The sequence below is a fragment of the Macrobrachium rosenbergii genome, chromosome 4 (genome assembly GCF_040412425.1).
Source record: "Macrobrachium rosenbergii isolate ZJJX-2024 chromosome 4, ASM4041242v1, whole genome shotgun sequence".
Lineage (NCBI taxonomy): Eukaryota > Metazoa > Arthropoda > Malacostraca > Decapoda > Palaemonidae > Macrobrachium > Macrobrachium rosenbergii.
In genome coordinates, this window is record NC_089744.1 from 46728914 (window position 1) to 46751472 (window position 22559).

The window sequence follows — 22559 nt, forward strand, 5'->3', positions numbered from 1 at the left end:
AATTCAAGGTTGGGGTAATGACTGGTGGTCAGGAATGGATTAATCCATTTTCAGTTATTTCTTATGGGAGAAATTGATTCAGAATTCGACTACATCGAATCTCGTCGCTTCTTCTGGAGTCGATTAGCATTGAGGACTGGGGCTCTACTGTATATGTTTTGTTTATATTATGAGTTTTGTATGCAGTACAGTACTTTACACATCTTGTAAGTGTAAGTACAGGCACATAAAAATATTGTTAGAAATTCATTCAGCAGACATATCTCTGAATTCAAGTAAGTACAGGCAGTCCTTGGTTATCAGCAGGGGTTCCGTTCTGAGGGCGTGATGATTACCAAAAACAGCCACTAAGCAAAAATCACAGCTTTTCGCACTTTTTCAGAGAATTTTGGGGTTTATCAGCGCCTCTGTTAGGTATGTAACAGTGTCAATACCCAATTATCGGCACTGATAAGTGGAAATCGGCAATTCTCAGCACCGAAAATTGCTGATTTCCATCACTAGACAAGCCCTGTAAACCGGATAGCCGTTAACCGAGCCTGCCATCTGTACTTTAATACTTCAAATTGAATGATAATTACAAAATACTGTACCGGTTATGATAGATTATCAGATACTATATAGGCAACTGCACTAGACTATACAGTATGATAGTTAGCCCTGGGGTACCCTATTGTGTTGGCCTTTGTTACTTAGTGGTTTTCATTAGTACTTAGCGGAAGGGGCAGAGCTCCGAGTTGTTCACTAAACTGAGGTAACACTGTAAGTGGCTATATATTCTTTATAGTGCCAGAGGGTTTCAAGAACACACAAAATCTTTATTAGGTTAATCATAAATAGCACTTACCACATTGTATTGAAGAAAGTTTTGATGTAAATGGAGCAGCAATGGAAGCATCACCCAATTTGACAACAGGATTATTTTCTTCTTCTAATTCTTGTAGCAGTTTTTGCAACTGAGCTTGTGCCTTCATAACTTGCTCCTGAAAATTTAGAGAGAAATCTTGTAAAAAAAGGAATTATTATGGAAAAGGTAAAGTATTTTTATAATTACTGGAGGGTAAATAAAGTATTCCTATTACATTTGACTTATTTTCAAACAAACCACTTAATCATATAGTGCCTTATTACTGCGGATGTGATATCCTAGTCACATCAGAAAGCATAACAGAGTTAAGAATTAACTTTGATGAAAATGAAGGAAAATGGGAACGACGGGTAACTTTTGAAAAACATGAAGCTGCACTTAAAGCCAACAGCAATATGAACAATATCAAAATATGTAAATCGACTGTCAAAGGAGCACTGTCTGGCAAAACCCCTAAAAACATGGATGTGTATAGACCATCTCCATGGGTACAAGTGGCTCAGCCACATCTGGAGGACAATGCCACTCTTAAAAGAACTCCCAAACCTCCAATGTGGTTGGCAGTATCTGTTAGGGAGGAAAACTACAATTACTATAAATTTAGCAGATACATCCAAAAAAAGGTTGGGGTATTGATATGGGTAACATCTCAAGGTTTGGTAAAGGCAGTGTCCTTATTCACGCCAAATCAAAGACCCAGGCAGTGTCCTTATTCACGCCAAATCAAAGACCCAATCATATATGCTGACTTTAAAGAAGCTCAAGAAAGATGACATGATAAAAGAAATTAGATCACCCATGAATTTCAATTTTGGAAGAGAAGAAGTTTTTGATAGAGACCCTTGTGAATTGACGGAAAGTGAAATATCTGAAATTAGTCTAACCTCTATATGGAAAGTAAGAAAAAATCCAAAGGCAAATATGGTCATTTTAACTTTTGAGGACTACGATGTACCATCTTGTGTCAATTTTGGAAATGAGATGATCAAAGTTAAACCATATTTATCAAAACCTTTACAGTTCTATGTTTTCAATTCAGTCATCTATCCAGATTCTGCAAAAACATTAAATTTGTAATAATTGCTCTGCCCCTGAACATGGTCCTTGTTCAAAACAACCCAAGTGTATTAATTGCGAACTGGATCATACCCCATCCAATAAAAATTGCAGCCAATATAAATATGAAAAGCCAATATAAATATGAAAAGCCAATATAAATATGTAAAGCCAATCCTGAACATATAAGCATTAGTTATGCAAAAAAATTAATTGGTCAGACAAAGACCTATGCTATGGTTCTGAATTCCATAGCCTCTATAACAGTGGTTCTTAAACTTTTTTGCCTTGCGCCCCCCTCTGCATTATGTATAGATCCCACGCCCCCTGCCCCTGAAATTTATGCCAACTATATTCTATTAACAATATGTTGTCTATTTGTATGCTATTATACTTATCATAACAATAAAAGGCAATTCATAAACAAGATTTGAAATTAAAATTGACTGATATTTTGAATTTTTGGCATGTTTTGAGATAATTAGGAAATATATGGAAGCAGCGATAACGTTTTTGGCAATTTTGTAATTAACACCATAAATTAAAAAAATAATTGGCACCATCTGGCAACTCTGCTTGCGCCCCCCTTGGAAGCTTCTGGCGCCCCCCAGTTTAAGAATCACTGCTCTATAAGAACTCAAGCTGACAATGTAGCACCTTTACCTGCTGTAAAAGTAAGAACTCCTGAGACTAAGACCCAGTTATCTGGTCTAGGTGCTCAGCCTGCTAGGGTTGAAGCACACCTCTTTAAGGAAGATGTGCCTACTTACACAGCAGAACCATCTCCAACTGATGAGTCCTTCCCTCTGTCCCTTCCATCTCTGCAAGAAGAAGCCTTTCCCAAAGAAATGACTGGAACAAGAACAAAGTAAAGTTCCAAAGAGAGTAAGAACTCCTTCATCCTCTCCTCCACTTGCTCAAAGTATGGAGATTTTCAAATCCCATTCAAAATGTAACATGAGTGAGACCAACAATGAGGGTGCTTCTGCCTCAGAAACAACCAAGGAATCAAGTTCCTTGGATAATAAGAAAATAATAGTTCGAGTCCACTCTACTCCATGTCAAAAAGCTAATAAAAAACATACTGGAGCCAATTATAAGCCACATATTTCAAGACAATCTAAAGAAATTCCTATAAGTCCCATAAATGAAAGAAATCAAAGAAATAGTATACATTACAGTGGAATTGCCCTTGGCAGATCCTATCACTAAAATTTAAATCCGGACATTTTACAGTACAAAGGAATTGTAAGAGACTAATGACTTCTTCAGAAATTCTAAAAGTATTACTGCATGAGCATAATCCAGGGGTTGTATGTCTCCAAGAAACTAAATTAGGGGATGAAGAATACAATCCTAGTCTAAACTATGAGATCTATAAGATAAGCCCACTGATGGGGACTGCGCCCATGGAGGTATTGCAATAATTACTGCTAAACATGGCAACATTTTATTGTTCCCTGAACTCGCAGCTTCAAGCAATTGCTATCAGGGCTACTTTTGACTGTGAAATCATAATCTGCTCTCTCTATCTTCCCCTGAGATGTAGGTTCACTCTTGGGGACATTCAAGGTTTAATTAACCCTCTAACGCCGAGCGTCTATTTACAAAAGTGTCTGTCGTATGCTTAGTTTTTAAGATTAAGAGTTTATTTTTGGCTCCTTTTTTTGTCATTGCCTGAAGTTTAGTATGCAACCATCAGAAATGAAAAAAATATCATTATCATATATAAATTTGAAATATATGACAGCATGAAAAAAAAATTTCATATATAATTGTATACAAATCGTGCTGTGAGCAAAACAGTTAAAGCTAATGAGTTATTTTTTTTTCTTTGTATTTTACACTAAATTGCAATGATTTTGGTATATAACAAATTGTAAAACGATCAAAGCAACACAGAGAAAATATTATCACAAAATGATGCATGAATTCGTAACGCGGACGTAAAAAAAAATTTTTTTTTCAAAATTTCACCATAAATCGAAATATTGTGCTAGAGACTTCCTGTTTATTGCAAAATGAAGGTAATTGATTGAATATTACTAGAATGTAAGTGTTTTAGCTTACAATTGCAGTTTTCGACCATTTCGGTCGAGTTAAAGTTGACCGACAGTAGAATTTTTTCTATTTATCGTAATTTATATGAAAATATTTCAAAATTGATAAAAGCTACAGCCATGAGTTATTTTTAGTTGTATTCTACATGAAATTGCGCACATTTCCATATATAAAACTTTATGTAACGACTAAAATAAAATGGTGCAAACATTACGACAAAGTGACGAAAGAATTTCTGAGATGTTCGGCCGAGTTACCGCGCAGATGTAAGGAAAAAGTTTTTTTAAAAAATTCACCATAAATCAAAATATTGTGCTAGACACTTCCAGCTTGTTGCAAAATGAAGGTACATGATTGAATATTACTAGAATGTAAGTGTTTTAGCTTACAATTGCGTTTTTCGATCATTTCGGTCGAGTTAAAGTTGACCGAAGGTTGAAATTTTGGCACTTATCATGATTTATATGGAAATATTTCAAAACTGATAAAAACTACAACCATGAGTTATTTTCTGTTGTATTCTACACGAAACTTCGCACATTTCCATATATAAAACTTTATGTAACGACTAATATAAACCGGTGCAAACATTACGACAAAGTGCAAAAGAATTTCCGAGATGTTCGGCAGAGTTACCGCACGCGGACGTAAGGGAAAAGTTTTTTCAAAAATTCACCATAAATCGAAATATTGTGCTAGAGACTTCCAATTTGTTGCAAAATGAAGGTACATGACTGAATATTACTAGAATGTAAGAGTTTTAGCTTACAATTGCATTTTTCAACCATTTCGGTCGAGTCAAAGTTGACCGAAAGTTGAAATTTTTTGTAGTCGAGGTACGGTACGTCCACTCGGCACCCAACAGGCAATTTTAGTCGACGTACGATACGTCCAGTCGGCATTTAAAGGTTAATAAACTTCCTCCTCCTTTTGTACTACTTGGTGATTTTAATTCTCACAATCCACTTTGGGGTGGTAAATTTTTAGACACATACGGTAGGATCATTGATGACATTGTTAATAATAATGATTTTACACTTTTTAATGATGGTACTATGACATATCATAATATCTATACAGGTGGTTCATCTGCTATAGAGGTAAGTATTTGCTCTTCTTCTCTCTTATCTGAATTCTAACTGGTCTGTAGATGAATTTCTACATGACAGTGATCACTTTCCCATTCATCTGAAGTTTTTGAGAAATGTCCCCTTGAATTATCCTGTAAAAAAATAGAAGGAAAAGGAAGCCGATTGGGTCAAATTTCAAGAAGGTATCAACCTATCCCAGGAATTTGAGTCCTTCGAGTCCCATATAAGGGCTTACGAGTACTTTGCCTCTGAAATACTGAATAGTGCTGAAAACTCAATACCTAAGACCATGGGGAAACCATGCAGACCTACTGTTCCATGGTGGGATAAAACCTGTGGTAATTTGAGGAAAATTACCAGGAAATGTTACAGGCTTATAAATCCAGTCAATCTCCAACAGCAGAATCTATTTACCAACGAGCTATGGTCAAACAGAGAAAATATTTTAATGTAAAAAGAGAATCCCATTTTTTTTATATAAATGGCATAAATTCTAATACACCAACCAGGTTAATCTGGAAAAGGATAAGAAAACTAAGTGGCAAATACGTTCCATCGCCAATGCCTTGTCTGAAAATCAATGGAGACCTTGTCACCAAGCCTGATGAAGTTGCTGAAAAACTAGGGGAGCATTTCTCTGAAGTGTTGAGTTCTAGGAACTATTCAACTCGGCTCCAGAATATTAGGAATTCAACCATTTCCCTTAATTTAAATTCTGGAAATGGTTAATCTTATGATGCCAAGTTAACTTTAAGGGAATTAAGGGATGCTGTATCATCATCTGAATTGACATCCCCCGGGAATGATATTCTTTATAGCATGCTAAAAAATCTTTCAGATTCAGCTAAATCTTACCTTCTGAAAATCTTTGACAAAATATGGGAAACTTGTATTCTTCCCCCTTCCTGGAAGACTGCAGCTGTTGTCTCCATTAAGAAACCATTGAAAGATCCACACCTTCCTACAAGCTATTGGCCAATATCTCTTACAAATTGTGTGTGCAAATTGTTTGAAAAAATGGTGAATTCTAGACTAATGTGGCATCTGGAGAAAAATGGTTTGTTATCATCTGTCCAATATGGCTTTAGGAGAAATCGTTCCACTCTGGACCCACTACTAAGACTATCATTTCAAATTCAGTAAGGTTTCTCGAAACGCAGTCAGACTATTGGAGTCGTCTTCGATCTCGAAAAAGCCTATGACACTACTTGGCGTTTTGGTATTATCAAGCGGCTTCATGACATGGGAATACAAGGTAATATGTTAAATTTCATCAGCTCAATTCTAAGTGACAGGTATAATAAAGTTAGAATTGGAAATACCTTGTCTAATGCTTTTGAGCTGGAGGAAGGTGTCCCACATGGCAGTTTATGAGTGTCACCTTATTTGCTGTGGCTATAAACAGCATTGTTGAATGTGTCTCACCTCCAGTAAAGGCATCTTTCTTTGTAGATGACCTTGCTAGTTATGATGCTATTGCAGCTCATAATTTGTTGCAAAAGTCAGTTAATGCAATCAGCAATTGGGCTGATGGTTTTAGATTCTCCCCATTCCAAAACTATGGCAGTTCGTTTTACTAGAAGTACTCGAAAGGAAACTATTCCAAATATTAAGCTGAAAGACACCCTAATACCATATGAGGAGGAGATGAAGTTTTTAGGGATGATTTTTGACAAGAAGCTAACATGGGCTAGTCATATTGACTTCTTGAAAATTAAGGTAAAGAAATCCCTTAACATTTTAAAAGTAGTCTCAGGCTTTAACTGGGGTGCTGATAAGAGATCACTTTTACGGTTATGTGACTCATTATGTAAATCTAAGATTGACTATGGTTGGTACTCCTCAGCAAGTGCAAGCAAACTTAAGGGGTTGGATGTAGTTCATCATGCTGGTCTAAGAATATGCTCTGGTGCATTTAAGACCACCAGTTGAAAGCTTGTATACCGACACTGAAGAGCTCCCTCTGGATTTATGTCAAGAGGAACTGGGACTGAGGTATATGATCAAATTAACCCTTAAACACCGAAGCCCTATTTACAAAAACGTCTCCCGTATGCCAGCGGCGTTCGGTGAGTTAGCGCCAAAGCGGAAAAAAGTTTTTTCAAAAATCACAGCACCCTTAGTTTTTAAGATTAAGAGTTCATTTTGGCTCCTTTTTTGTCATTGCCTGACGTTTAGTATGCAACCATCAGAAATGAAAAAAATATCATTATCATATATAAATATTGGAATATATGACAGCGAAAAAAAAAAAAAAAAAACTTGTATATAATTGTATACAAATCGCGCTGTACGCAAAACGGTTAAAGCTAATGAGTTAATTTTTTTAGTTGTATTGTACACTAAATTGCGATGATTTTGGTATATAACAAATTTTAAAACAATGAAAGCAACACAGAGAAAATATCATCACAAAACGATGCATGAATTAAGTGAACGCAGCAGAGCGTAAAAAAATGTTTTTTTAAAAAATTCACCATAAATCGAAATATTGTGCTAGAGACTTCCCGTTTGTTAAAAAATGAAGCTAAGTGATTGAATATTACTAGACTGTAAGTGTTTTAGCTTACAATTGCAGTTTTTGACCATTTTGGTCGAGTTAAAGTTGACCGAAAGTAGAATTTTTTCTATTTATCGTGATTTATATGAAAATATTTCAAAACTGATAAAAGCTACAACCATGAGTTATTTTCTGTTGTATTGTACATGAAATTGCACACATTTTCATATATAAAACTTAATGTAACGACTAATATAAAACGGTGCAAATATTACGACAACGAGACGAAAGAATTTCTGAGATGTTCGGCCAAGTTACCAGCGCAGACGTAAGGAAAATGTTTTTTCAAAATTCACCATAAATCGAAATATTGTGCTAGAGACTTCAAATTTATTGCAAAATGAAGGTAAACGATTGAATATTACTAGAATGTAAGAGTTTTAGCTTACAATTGCGTTTTTTTACCATTTCGGTCGAGTTAAAGTTGACCAAGGTTGAAATTTTGGCAGTTATCGTGATTTATGTGAAAATATTTCAAAACTGATAAAAGCTACAACCATGAGCTATCTTCTGTTGTATTCTACATGAAATTGCTCACATTTTCATATATAAAAGTTTATGTAACGACTAATGTAAAACGATGCAAACATTACGAAAACATGACGAAAGAATTTCTGAGATGTTCGGCCGAAGTTATCGCGCGCAGACGTAAGGAAAAAGTTTTTTGTCAGAAATTCACCATAAATCGAAATATTGTGCTAGAGACTTCCTGTTTGTTGCAAAATGAAGGTACATGATTGAATATTACTAGAATGTAAGAGTTTTAGCTTATAATTGCGTTTTTACCATTTCGGTCGAGTTAAAGTTGACTTGAAGCTTGAAATTTTGGCAGTTATCGTGATTTATATGAAAATATTTCAAAACTGATAAAAGCTACAACCATGAGTTATTTTCTGTTGTATTCTACATGAAATTGCGCACATTTCCATATATAAAACTTTATGTAACGACTAATATAAAACAGTGCAAACATTACGACAACGTGACAAAAGAATTTCTGGCGCGGACGTAAGAAAAAAGTTTTTTTCAAAAATTCACCATAAATCGAAGTATTGTGCTAGAGACTTCCAATTGGTTGCAAAATGAAGGTAAATGATTGAATATTACTAGAATGTAAGAGTTTTAGCTTACAATTGCGTTTTTTTACCATTTTGGTCGAGTCAGAGTTGACCGAAGGTTGAAATTTTGGCAGTTATCGTGGTTTATATGAAAATATTTCCAAACTGATAAAATTTACAACCATGGGTTGTATTTTGCTGTATTTTACATGAAATTGCGGACATTTTCATATATAAAACTTTATGTAACGGCTAATATAGAACAGTGCAAAAATTACGACAAAATGACGAAAGAATTTCTGAAATTTTCGGCCAAGTTACCGAGCAGGCGTAAGAAAAAGGTTTTTTTCAAAAATTCACCATAAATCGAAATATTGTGCTAGAGACTTCTAATTTGTTGCAAAATGAAGGTACATGATTGAATATTACTAGAATGTAAGAGTTTTAGCTTACAATTGCGTTTTTCGACCATTTCGGTCGAGTCAAAGTTGACCGAAGGTTGAAATTTTTGTAGTCGACGTGACGGTACGTCCACTTGGCACCCAACAGACAATTTTATTCGACGTATGATACGTCCAGTAGGCGTTTAAGGGTTAATAGGTTACCCTTAAAACCTTGCAGCATCCATTCTTAACCAAAATGATGCATGTCAGTTTGCAAATGCTAGAGCACCCAAGCCTTTTCATGTAAGAATTAATGCTGCAGTTGACAATGTGTCTATTAAAAACCAAAAAATTAAGGCAATAACGTTGCTCTAAGTTGCCTCCGTGGTTGACTCCAGAACCATCGGTCTGTCAAAAAGCTGCCGTTAAAAAATCGGTTAATGTCCAGGAAGTGAAGGCTTGTTTTCTTGATCATGACCAAACACATTCGGGTTCTGTTAAACTATTCACTAATGGATCAAAGATATCAAGAGGCATTGGCTGTGCAGTCGTTCACGGTAATAGCTCATATGCAGGCCTCTATTTTTACAGCTGAATTAACTGCATTAGCCAAACCTCTTGAGACTGTTTCTACTCTACAGGGTAATACTTTCACCATATACTCAGATTCCTATAGTGCATTCATGGCCATGAAGCAATATGTCCCTAAACATCCAATTATTCAATATATTCAAGAATGGTTGTATAGGCTTGCTTCCAAATTCAAATTAATCCATTTTTGCTGGGTCCCTGCCCATGTAGGCATTTTAGGTAAAGAACCATCTGACCAAGTAGCAAGAGATGTCATCACTAAAGATGACATTCTATTCCACCATATTCCTGCTACCAATATGAAATGGACTATTTGATCATATATCAAAAATAAATGGCAAGCACGTTGGTCTTCTCCCCTTCTGGCCAACAATAAAAAGTACAGGAAGATCAGACAAAGTATTGAACATTAGCCATCTGGATTCCAACATAATCGTACGGTAGAAATTGTATTATGTCATCTGAGAATTGGCCATACTTGACTGACCCACAGATTCCCTTTAGAGGGGGGAACTGCACTAGCCTGTATACAATGCGACTCTCCTCTTACTGTGAAACACATGTTATTACATTGCCGTAGGTACTCTGCAGCATGGCAAAGACATGGGCTAGTGGGCAGGGATATAGCAGAACTAATTGGTCCTGACATAGTTGTTAATAACATAATTGCATTCCTTACAGACATCAACCTCTGTAACAAAATTTAATATTGACCTCTTGGTACGTTGCCAAGTGCAGCATATACACTTTTGCAGTTGTCTATATAGGCATGTTTAAGGATATTTTTTAATTTTTTTTACTTTTTTACGCTGTAAAGGTTATATGCATATTCTAAATGCAAAGTTATCATTGTCTTTTATGGGGAATATCAGTTTTTGCCAAATGTTAATTTTTACCATTGTTTTAAAATCATTTTTTTTTATTTTATCTAATTCATAAATTCATTGCCATGACTATTCATCTCAAATCAAATTCATTATAGCACTGAATAATCCCTTGGATTCTAGTTCTTGGCCTCAAGCCTAAATTTCATATTCCAATCCATTCCATTCCTTCCAGAACAATGCTCCCTCTATACTGCAAAAGATACCCATTTCACCTTCAAGTTACGGTGACAGGATCCACAGCCAATGAGTGAGGATGGGACAAATGCATCATACCACACGATTACTGTAATCACTTTGTATGACAAACATGGTTATATTATAAGATCACTGTTCACACAAAGCCTATCAATTATATATTGCCCAAAAAGTAAATTCAGGTATAAATTCAGGTAGGAGGCTAAGAAGGCCAATCTTTCTTGATAGCCCTTAAATAACAGGGTTAGCAGAGGCTAAAATATGATTTAAACAGAGGAAAGAGCTCTATGAGATGTCAAGACTAAATTAAACATTTGTGGAATCTGTAGAGAATACCATTCATTTACCAGCAACCAAAGAGCATAACCTTGATGACCACACCCCCAAGTGCCATAATTTCGTGAAGATGACCATGAAGGTGAAAACTAATGATCCCTCACTGTTGTTTGTAAACGCCTGCCACTACAATTGGTACCAACAAAGAAAACATTCTAGTGTCTCTGAGTTTTAAGTCTTGTCCCCTAAGTAGAATTCAGCAGAGCAACATGACAGTCTTTCCCAAAAAATGACAGCAAAATCAAGTTACTCTTGAAGGCCAGAGATGATGAAAAACCTTGGACCTAATGAGCCTAATTTGCAGTGTAGTTAAACCCACATCAGACACCTGAATGTGCCATGGTGATGAATCTGGCAAGCTATATGTTCTTGGGAATTTACCTTTTACTCTGCCCAACCAGCATGAAAGCTAATTAGGAAGCTGAATGGTGAGCAAATTTGTATTACTGATAAGTAACTGATAGATGTGGTATTGAGAAAATTGAAACAATTTGGACAAATGATGAGGAGGGATGAAGAACAGTTGGCCACAAAAGCAGAAGATAATGGAAGCAGATACATTAAGACTTTTCAGAAGAGACAAAAGATCATGGGGATAGAGGATAGGTGAAAACTTTCACCTGATGGGAGTTCAAGCATCATGAACACAGGACAGAATAGTGGAGAGAACTCACCTTACAAAAATATATCTGGCATCATAAGGGAAAAGCTGATATAATACTTTGTCTTTGAAGAGTCAAACCTGATTCCTACAAGGGGTATGAGGTACCTCTGGTGGTGCTAGGAATATCTGGTCTTGAAAACTTAGTCTCAGAAAACTAGGCATCAGAAAATTCAGTATCAAAATCTGCATTGAATAATAATGTCAAGGCTTTATCAAATAATATAAACAATAATGTAAATTCTTCTAACATTTTTTTTAAAATACAAAAGAAATCTAGAAATGTTTATTTAAGATTAATTAAATATATTTTATTGATTGTAAACATGCAAATACATTAAAGAAATTTCATAGTAAAAGATAAGAAAACTGGGTCTCATAATATTTGGTCTCAGAAAATTTGGCCTTTCAGCATTTAGAACATCGAAATTAAGCTGGATGTGGAGCAGCTTTTGTTTTTCTTAATTTGATGCAGTTAATACGGAAAATAAGTCTGTTCTGTGAATTATACGTTTAACGTCAGATAAACAAAACTAATGAATTATATTAAATTAACAGTTAAATAAAAACCACTGGTAGTTTTTGTCATCAGTATACAATTTCAGCGATAAGAATGGCTACAAAATATGCTAAATTGGAAAGAGAAGAAAAATTTATCAACAAGGATAATTACATACAAGACTTTCATATGTCCAATGCCGACAAAACAAGACTATTTTGGCGGTCTGAGATACATAAGACGTGCAATGCTCGTGTGTATACGAAAATCCAAGATAGTGAAAATGTGAATGTTAAGAAAATCAACACTCATAATCATTCTACTAAAGCAACCAAAGCAGTAACTCAAAATGCCATACGTACAGTGGACTCCCAGGATTCATGGGGGATAGGTACCACAACCCTAACCCCTGTGAATCGCTAAAATCCACAAATAATTGACACCCATCTTAAAATGCTTATAAATGCCCTATTTTAATGGTTCAAATACCAAAGACTCCCTCTAAAAATGCTAAAAACATTTATAACTAACTAATTTAACAGTTTTATCATAACAGATGCAATTAGTCATGAAAATATGAGCAAAATTATCAACAAACCCATCTAAAAAAATTTTTAGCAATAACGCTTCAGAATATGTTTATTTAGACATAAAACAGTCCAAAACTGTCAGTAACTCAATTTTGATTACTCCTCAAAATTCGGCGATCGGCACGCCCCCTTAACCCTTAAACGCCTACTGGACGTATCATACGTCGACTAAAATTCTCTGTTGGGTGCCAAGTGGACGACAGCACGCCGACTACAAAAATTTCAACCTTCGGTCAACTTTGACTTCGACCGAAATGGTCGAAAAACGTAATTGAAAGCTAAAACTCCTACATTCTAGTAATATTCAATCATGTACCTTCATTTTGCAACAAATTGGAAGTCTCTAGCACAATATTTCCATTTATGGTGAATTTTTGAAAAAAAAACTTTTTTCTTACGCCCGCGCGGTAACTCGGCCGAAAATTTCAGAAATTCTTTACGTCATTTTGTGGTAATTTTTGCACTGTTCTATATTAGCCGTTACATAAGGTTTTATGTATGAAAATGTATGCAATTTCATGTCCAATACAACAGAAAATAACTCATGGTTGTAGCTTTTATCAGTTTTGAAATATTTTCATATAAATCACGATAACTGCCAAAATTTCAACCTTCGGTCAACTTTGACTCGACCGAAATGGTAAAAAAACGCAATTGTAAGCTAAAACTCTTACATTCTAGTAATATTCAATCATTTACCTTCATTTTGCAACCAATTGGAAGTCTCTAGCACAATATTTCGATTTATGGTGAATTTTTTGAAAAACCGTTTCTTACGTCCCGCGCCAGAAATTCTTTTCATCACGTTGTCGTAATGTTTGCACCGCTTTTATATTAGTTGTTACATAAAGTTTTATATATGGAAATGTGCTCAATTTCATGTAGAATACAACAGAAAATAACTCATGGTTGTAGCTTTTATCAGTTTTGAAATATTTTCATATAAATCATGATAACTGCCAAAATTTCAAGCTTGGTCAACTTTAACTCGACCAAATAGTAAAAACGCAATTATAAGCTAAAACTCTTACATTCTAGTAATATTCAATCATGTACCTTCATTTTGCAACAAACTGGAAGTCTCTAGCACAATATTTCGATTTATGGTGAATTTCTGAAAAAAAAAAAACTTTTTCCTTACGTCTGCGCCGCTGTAACTTGGCCTTAACATCTCAGAAATTCTTTCGTCATGTTGTCGTAATGTTTGCATCGTTTTACATTAGTCGTTACATAAACTTTTATATATGAAAATGTGCGCAATTTCATGTAGAATACAACAGAAGATAGCTCATGGTTGTAGCTTTTATCAGTTTTGAAATATTTTCACATAAATCACGATAACTGCCAAAATTTCAACCTTCGGTCAACTTTGACTTCGACCGAAATGGTAAAAACGCAATTGTAAGCTAAAACTCTTACATTCTAGTAATATTCAATCGTTTACCTTCATTTTGCAATAAATTGGAAGTCTCTAGCACAATATTTCGATTTATGGTGAACTTTTGAAAAAACATTTTCCTTACGTCTGGCGCTGATAACTCGGCCGAACATCTCAAAATTCTTTCGCCTCGTTGTCGTAATATTTGCACCGTTTTATATTAGTCGTTACATAAAGTTTTATATATGAAAATGTGCGCAATTTCATGTACAATACAACAGAAAATAACTCATGGTTGTAGCTTTTATCAGTTTTGAAATATTTTCATATAAATCATGATAAATAGAAAAATTCTACTTTCGGTCAACTTTAACTCGACTAAATGGTCGAAAACTGCAATTGTAAGCTAAAACACTTACAGTCTAGTAATATTCAATCAATTAGCTTCATTTTTCAACAAACGGGAAGCCTCTAGCACAATATTTCGATTTATGGTGAATTTTTGAAAAAAAAAATTTTTTTACGTCCATTGTTACTTAATTCATGCATCATTTTGTAATAATATTTTTCTGTGTTGCTTTGATCGTTTTACAATTTGTTGTATACCAAAATCATCGCAATTTAGTGTACAATACAACTAAAAAAATTAACTAATTAGCTTTAACCGTTGTGCTTACAGCGATTTGTATACAATTATATGTTTTTTTTTTTTGCTGTCATATATTCCAATATTTATATATGATAATGATATTTTTTCATTTCTGATGGTTGCATACTAAACTTCAGGCAATGACAAAAAAGGAGCCAAAATGAACTCTTAATCTTAAAAACTAAGCGTGCTGTGATTTTTGAAAAAACTTTTTCCTCTTCAGCGCTAACTCACCGAACGCCGCCGGCATACGGGAGACGTTTTTGTAAATAGAGGCTCGGCGTTTAAGGGTTAAGTGGGTATCATATTTATATGCTGGCAGTACACAGTAGAATATTTTATCACTGTGAATATTATATTTAATTTCACTTAGTCTTCCAATTCATCTCAATGTTTTGTAACTTACCCCATGTTTACATCTACATTTCATATGGTTTGATGGTAAGCCAGTGGTAACTGTGCCCAATATATATTAAGTTTAACCTTATTTAAACTGCCTCAGAAGAATGTCACACCACAGTAATTCTTTACAGTACTGGACTGGAAAGTATTTTACCATTACTGATCTCTAGTTTGATCTCAACCAATATCCATTTCGCCATGATGTTACAAAACGTTTTTACGATGTTTGTGCATCACGTGCATTTGATAATGTTCACATTTTCGCATTTACTCTGGAGTTTTTTTTTTAAGTTTATTTTTAGAATGGTCATTAACTTGCAGCTTTTGCATGGGAAATGTTATAATATTTTATCTTTTTCTTTTATGAATTCACCAAACCTATTGACATACTTTCTCGCTGCCTCTCCTGTTACCCGAACATTATGCAAACTAAATCATCTTTTGAACCTATTGAACCATCCAGTACCTGGGATAAATTCTTGTTGACAGTCATCATCTGCACGTTCCTGAAGGGTTTGAAACAGATTTCTAGCCTTTGCCTGAATGGTAATAAGGCTTAACGGTGTTCGTTTTTTAATCTGGTCTTCTGTCCACATCATTAATAACCTTCCGTTTCATGGATTGGCCGTTGCCCTTGCTTTATAATTACAATTGAGTTCACTGAGGCAAAACCTTTTCATAGCTTCATGTATGTGTTCTTGATCCTCTTATGATTTGTCGACTGTTGAACTTGGGAGTTATAGGTCATGTGGCTATTGTACTTATTCTTGTTCCCCCTTCATACTGATTAATCACATTCAGTTTTACTTCCAAGTTGATATTCTTTCTTGCCTTTTTGGCAGGTCAAATTGTTGATGACGAAAGTGCTCCTTCTATCAATATACTGTGGCTTAATAAACACTTTTTAAACAGTAAATGAAGCGCAATTAACACCTACTGTTCTCGAGACAGTGTTGAGAGGGAGAAATGAAAGCAAATGTGTGCATGGATATGCATGTTACAGGGGCCACAAACTATCAAACATGTTTGATCATACACTTGTACAGACTGTAGCTGGTGCACAACATTCTAAATGGGTGAACGTCAAACTTAGTAAATCCGTCCAACCTAGCCATATGTTCTTAAACTGTTTAATTGTATGACCATATGCCAAGCTGGATATACATACTTGATAGTGTGTGGCCTGGTTTGTACACATCGCTAGGACTACTGCTTATGAGTGCTGTCTGCTGCATGATGTTTCGTAATTTTTTTCTATATTTCTATTATTTTTGTAAAATGTTTTTGCTATGACAGTCTTGAGAACAATACCCGTCAATTGCTGTCATATGCGCAGACTGTCGCAAGTTGCACCTATTGTAAGTTGATGGCTATCTGTAATATTGTCAATAATCATCAAAATACTACATCAAATTCAGATTGTCACTACAGTCGACCCCCGCTTATTCGCAGTTCAGCATTCGCAGCTTCAGTTATTCGCAAATTTTTCTATGGAACATATATCCACATTATTCGTGGAAAATTTACCTATTTGCAGATTTTTTCATAGAGCAATTACTGTATTTTCATATTTTCATGACTAAATGTAAATGTTTTAGGTTGATAGCTAAAGGTATATTTGGTGTTTAAACTATTAAAATAGGCAGTTATAAGCATTTTAGAGGGGGCTCTTTGGCATTTGAACAATTAATATAGGCAGTTATAAGCATTTTTACAGGGGGTTTCAGTATTCGTGGGAGGGTGTGGTAGGCAGCCCCCGTGAATACCAGGAGACAACTGTATATAAATATGAAAAACTCCACAACAAAGTGACTCATGATAAAAATGAAGATAATAAACAAAGAAATTAATTAAAATGAAAAGGGCACTCTAAAAATCAACAAAGAAATTAATTAAAATTAAAAGGGCACTCTAAAAATCAGCCAGGAACTTCAGCATGTCACTGTTGGCAATTTGGAATAAAAAAGGATGAAATGGGCATCTATTTCAAAGTAAGGCATGCATGCTGGGACCTTTTTTCTGGAAAACTGCTTTTCTTGTGACTGAAACTTCATGCCCATAGTATTAAGGCAACATATGATTAACGGATTTCTGTGAGCAACATACAATGATCTAATAACTGTAATTATGAAGATAACCTTTACATAATTCTCACACTGATCATAAATTATTGTTTTAAATAGTAGAAAGTAACTATATGTATTTGGATTATCTTGCCTTTCAAGAGGTAAATAAAAAAACAGGGTTGGTTTAAAGACTTGGATATGCTTATTTGTGCTCAAATCTATAGTAAGGTTGATAAGTTTAGAATGACTTAAAAATGTCAAAGCCCACTGGATAGAAAGAAAATGAAAGATTCTGGAACTAGCTTAAAATGATCTGCCATTAAAAAACATTTTGATATTCTGAGGAAATTTCAGTATCATTTCAATGAGGAATTTTATGGTGTTTGCTAATGAGCCTGCATTAAGGTAAAAGAGAAAGGGTCTCTCACATTCTCTACATGCCCCTTTAGGCTTGTTGCCTGAAATCCCTCTGACACAAATAAATATCTGACAAAAATGCCCTTGGCTTCTTAACAATGGAAAGTAGTTTTCCACATCATCAACCTAACAATATTTTGCTAATTAACATTCATTCCACTGAGCTGGTGTTAAAAAATTATCTGAGCTGGTGTTAAAAAATTATCTAAATCTACAAGATAAATCACATTTCATAAATATAACAGAATACACTACACAATATCTTCATATTATGAAGTATTTTTTATGGTTCAATTTTACACCATACTATCAAATGAATTGGCAAGCACAGAGCTGGACATAAGACATGTAGGTAACAGGATAAGGGACTAGTCAGAAAATATATTGAAGGTAGATGCCACTTCAGCAAGTTTCACCTAGAAAGTCCAGTATTTTAACTCAGTATGACTGAAGCTTACAGTAATTCTATCTCAACACAATCAAAATTCATTTAAGGTTGGATTGTTTGATGGAAGGAGAATAATGTGAACGGACAAAAGGTAAATGGCAGGACGAACTCTAGCTTAGGATAAATTGATTCTTGAAGTACTCCCAACAATGCAAGATACAAAGCAAATTAAATTTGCTAGAATAAAATGATTCTTGAAGTACTCCCAACAATGCAAGATACAAAGCAAATTGTATTTGCTATCCAAACAGTGACTGTAAGTGCATTGTTTTGTTTTCCTTGGGCCATTCTGTTATGGTACACAGTTAGTGGGGAAAGTTTTGTAAAAACTTTATGGTTATTCTGCTAGCTTCTATGGATCAGATCATGATTTTCATCACTTACTTGCTGAGGAGTTAGTCTGGGCTGGTTAGGAGCTGCAGGTGGAGTTTGGGCTTTCTGCTTCTCAACTTTTCTTGCAAGTTTCTTGGCATTTTCTAATTTTTCTGACATTGCTGGTGTTAAACCATTATTCGGCTCATCATTACGTTTCTTCTTTTGTGGTGGTCTATCTGGGGCATTTGAAAGAATTGCCACACCTGAAAAAATATAAATTACAAGATGGGCCTTTAACCCTTTGTAAAATCATGGTACTCACAAGCTTTAATGATTTCTGAATTTATAACTACACTCTGTCTACATATCTTCTTTTTGTAAAAAGATCTCACGTTTACATCACCACTAAATGACAATTAATATACAGCAAATTCTCAATATTTTTTTTGTACTATAAATACTGTGCTAACAGCAGCTAAAATCAAATAATACATGAAACCAATTACTGTACATCATCTAATGTTGCTACAAAAATAAGCTGTTCATTTATGTTTTTCCTTAAACTTACCATTTTTTCTCAGTGTTCTTTTTTAATTTTAAAGTACAATTACAGGTATTCTAACACAGACACAGTGAGTCAATTATGTTTGTTACATAAAAGTTACTAAAATGACAAACATCCTTTGTACTCTTATTTAGAACACTAGTCAGGCTGCTTCTGCAAACAGTTTGTCATTTTATAGTATCAGGTTTAATACTAATCAGTTTCTAGGCATTTTATTTTGGCTACAAGTAAAATGTGGAATATGTGCCTAGTGCAGTTGTAGTCTTCTGATCTCCAAAAGTTTGAGAGGGGACCAAGTTCCTTACTGCTGATGTCTCCTTAATTCAGATGTATCAATTTTATTTTCTATTCCTCATATTTAATCATTCATCACCTTTCCCTTTAGTTTATGGTCTGTTGAAGTGTCAATAAGGGTTTTCAGCTGTTTTCCCTAAGGTTTTTTAGAAACTGCCCTCTAAGTATCTTTGTAGGACTGTAACATGAAGACAATAACCTGCTACCAGGTTACAGCATTATCTAGTCAGTTGAGCAAGAAAGTAGTTTTCATCTCAAGCTTTGAGCTACTGACCACCTCAGAAGCTGCTTGACATTCTTTATTTCAAGTTCCACCAAAAGTTCATTGCATTCTTGAAATCAGAACTCACTTGAGGTCAAATATAAAGGCTTCATTTCTTAATGTTGCCAGTCCTCATACTGCAGAAGACTACTCAGACCTTCCCTGCTTCCTACTTTCAGGTGTCCATCTTCTCCAAGAGATTAGCAACACTGTATGGAGGTCTGAAATATGTATTAGTATAAAGAGAAGCTTTACACACTACCTCCAAAAGTTAAATGACCCAATTGCAGGGATGAAACAGGATGGTGAAAGATCTTGGACAGAAAAATATCAAGCTCTTCCAGGGGTGGTCAATCAATGCTGACACAAGATGGCACCCTCTACCTTCTGTCTCAATAGACTAGAAGAACATCAACCCATTGTGAAGTCAACCATTGGATCGCTTCATCCTGAGCTGAAAAAATCAAACTCGAAGAACTTCAGTGAACGCAGATGAGATACAGGCCCTCCAGCAAACAGATTTACACACATTCTTGACCAGCAGAACAAGACATCCTCCTTCATGTTTATTGACTAAGGCCTTTTAGACAATTCAACAGTTGTTTTAGTGCAACAGCCAACGGTGGGAGTTTCCTCTCTGATGCCCATTCCTTCAATGGATAGCAACCCTTACATGGGAAATTCTAGTCCAACCAGTGGGGACTAATGAATACTTGTTACTTACTTTAGCAATTATCCACAATGAGTACTGGCCTGAGAGACCAAGTGGTTGTTACCCAGGGAAGGAGCTAGAACATCTTATTTTTTTTTAATGGTATACCAACATGTTATTCTTTGAGCTGGAAACTGTCATGATAAACATCTGCTGCACTAAATACTGTATAGTCATCTGATGTTCCTGAATACTGTAACTCCACTAACTACAACTGAAGACCTCTTACTTTACAGTTTACACTTTATTTTGACCTGTAAAACTTCAACCCATCCTTCAAAACATTGGGTTCACTGCTAGCCTCAAGCCCAGGACCTCTAAAGGCCTTTCATTCTAATCAGTTACAGCAATTGGACATTTTTTCTTCAGCAATTCATGCCTTTCTAATAAAATGGGATTTGGGCAATTACATGAGTGATGGGTTTGTGAAGAAGCAAACGGAGCTTTTGTAACACAAAAGTAGTTTTTTTTAAAGAAACGCATCACTACGCAGTAAGTCCCTTCTTCCTAACACCACTGAGCTCACGGCCACAATCCAGACTATACATGCATGATATGTTGTAAGTTCCTAGCTGAGACTATATGGCCCAAGTATGCCATGTGGTCACTATCATCCAGACAGTAGATTAAATCTTTATGTTAGCTTGGAAATGGTGTTTACAATGAAGCCAACAGGTAAGATGGGCAACTCTAGGAGTAAAATGTCTCCTAGTCCACTAAGCATTTTTGTTACAACTAGATTGGTACATCTCTAAAATGCATAGTTAGTTAGTCTAGCTCAAGGACTAATGATATCCTTTATATATCCCCCAAAAAAGGTCACAAATAACAGTAGTACATTACGTTTCTGTTCTAAACTTAACTGAACAAACCTAACCTTAGTCCATCTCTCATTCAAAGTTCAATATCCAGCCTTTAACATACTATAAAATTTAAATTTTGCAACAACTTGACTGCAATGACTATAATAAAGTAATAAACTTACCACAATGAGCATGTTTTAATGCACCCACATCATTGGTACCATCGCCACACATCAAAGTTGTAAGACCTAAACTCTTGTAAGCCGTTATCACAAATTCTTTTTGCTTTGGAGCTACACGTGCAAACACTCGGACGTATGGAAGGATGGCTTTGAAAAATTTTGCATGGTTACTTTTTAACCAAGATAATCCCTGTGGGAAACAAGATTAAATTCTAAAGGTGTGATTTGAAAATGGTAATTGAATTAAGAAAATGACCAAAAATCTTAAAAATTCATATTTCAAAAAATTCTTGCAAAGTGGCAGAATTCATACAATATGTAGCTGTCTTCATATTATTTCAACATATACATAAAAAAATTACCTAAAAACAAGAATGTGGAAAAACAAAATACAAAAAATTCTATGAGAAGAAGCACATTCCATCAGATATTAAACTAGTGGAAAGCACTACTGTTTACTTTTTACAATTCACCATACATAGAGGTTCCATACCAAGTAAATGAAGTAATGGACATTTAAAAACAAGGTCACTTTAAAATTTTTTTTGCCACAATACCAAAGCAAGATTTTTGTTTGACAACTGTTTGACAGTTAAATTTAACAATAATAAAAATAATAATAACAATAATAAATAAAAATAATAATAATAATAATAATAATAATAATATTCTATCAATATTATCTTTTATAAACAACAAACATTTATTATTGAAGCATTACAACTAGAAGTCCAATTTGGCACATGAAGAAGGTTTGAAAAACCATACTGACCTCACCAGTGATACAAAAATCATAAATCCTGAAGAAACTGGTTGTTAACTCCTTATGATTCTCATAGGGAATCAGATCCATGTTGATTGTCTCATCTATACTTTTCCATCCCCAACTGCCTTTACCATAGTCCTGTAAAATTTAAAATAATTCAGATTTATGAACAAAATTGAAACACTCCTTCAACCATGCAGTTCTACAAAATTCTGGAGTGTGGGGCAGCATGAGAAAATTTATGATATTCTTATATAACCAAACAATTTTGGAAAGTTCAAATTTAAGATATTCTTATATAACCAAACAATTTTGGGAAATTTGGAAAGTTCAAATTTTCTGTAAACTATGAAGTTTGCTTTTCAACAAGACTGTTTCATCACAACCATGTCACTCACACATAACTACATTCAGGGGCTTTGAATGAGTCAGGCACTGCATTCTTTTGACACAGATAAAGTCAG

At 34.8% G+C, this 22559-nt stretch overlaps 1 protein-coding gene across 1 annotated transcript in view; it reads right to left on the reverse strand.

Annotated features, from left to right (window-relative positions):
- LOC136833926 (endoplasmic reticulum transmembrane helix translocase) overlaps positions 1–22559 on the reverse strand; it is a 250579-nt gene that overhangs the window by 30129 nt on the left and 197891 nt on the right. The window contains exons 16-19 of the mRNA XM_067096210.1: positions 22102–22233; positions 21330–21519; positions 18581–18774; positions 848–983 (exon numbers count right to left, since the gene is read on the reverse strand). Of these exons, the coding sequence (XP_066952311.1) occupies positions 848–983; positions 18581–18774; positions 21330–21519; positions 22102–22233 (652 nt within the window). The remainder of the gene's footprint in view (positions 1–847; positions 984–18580; positions 18775–21329; positions 21520–22101; positions 22234–22559) is intronic.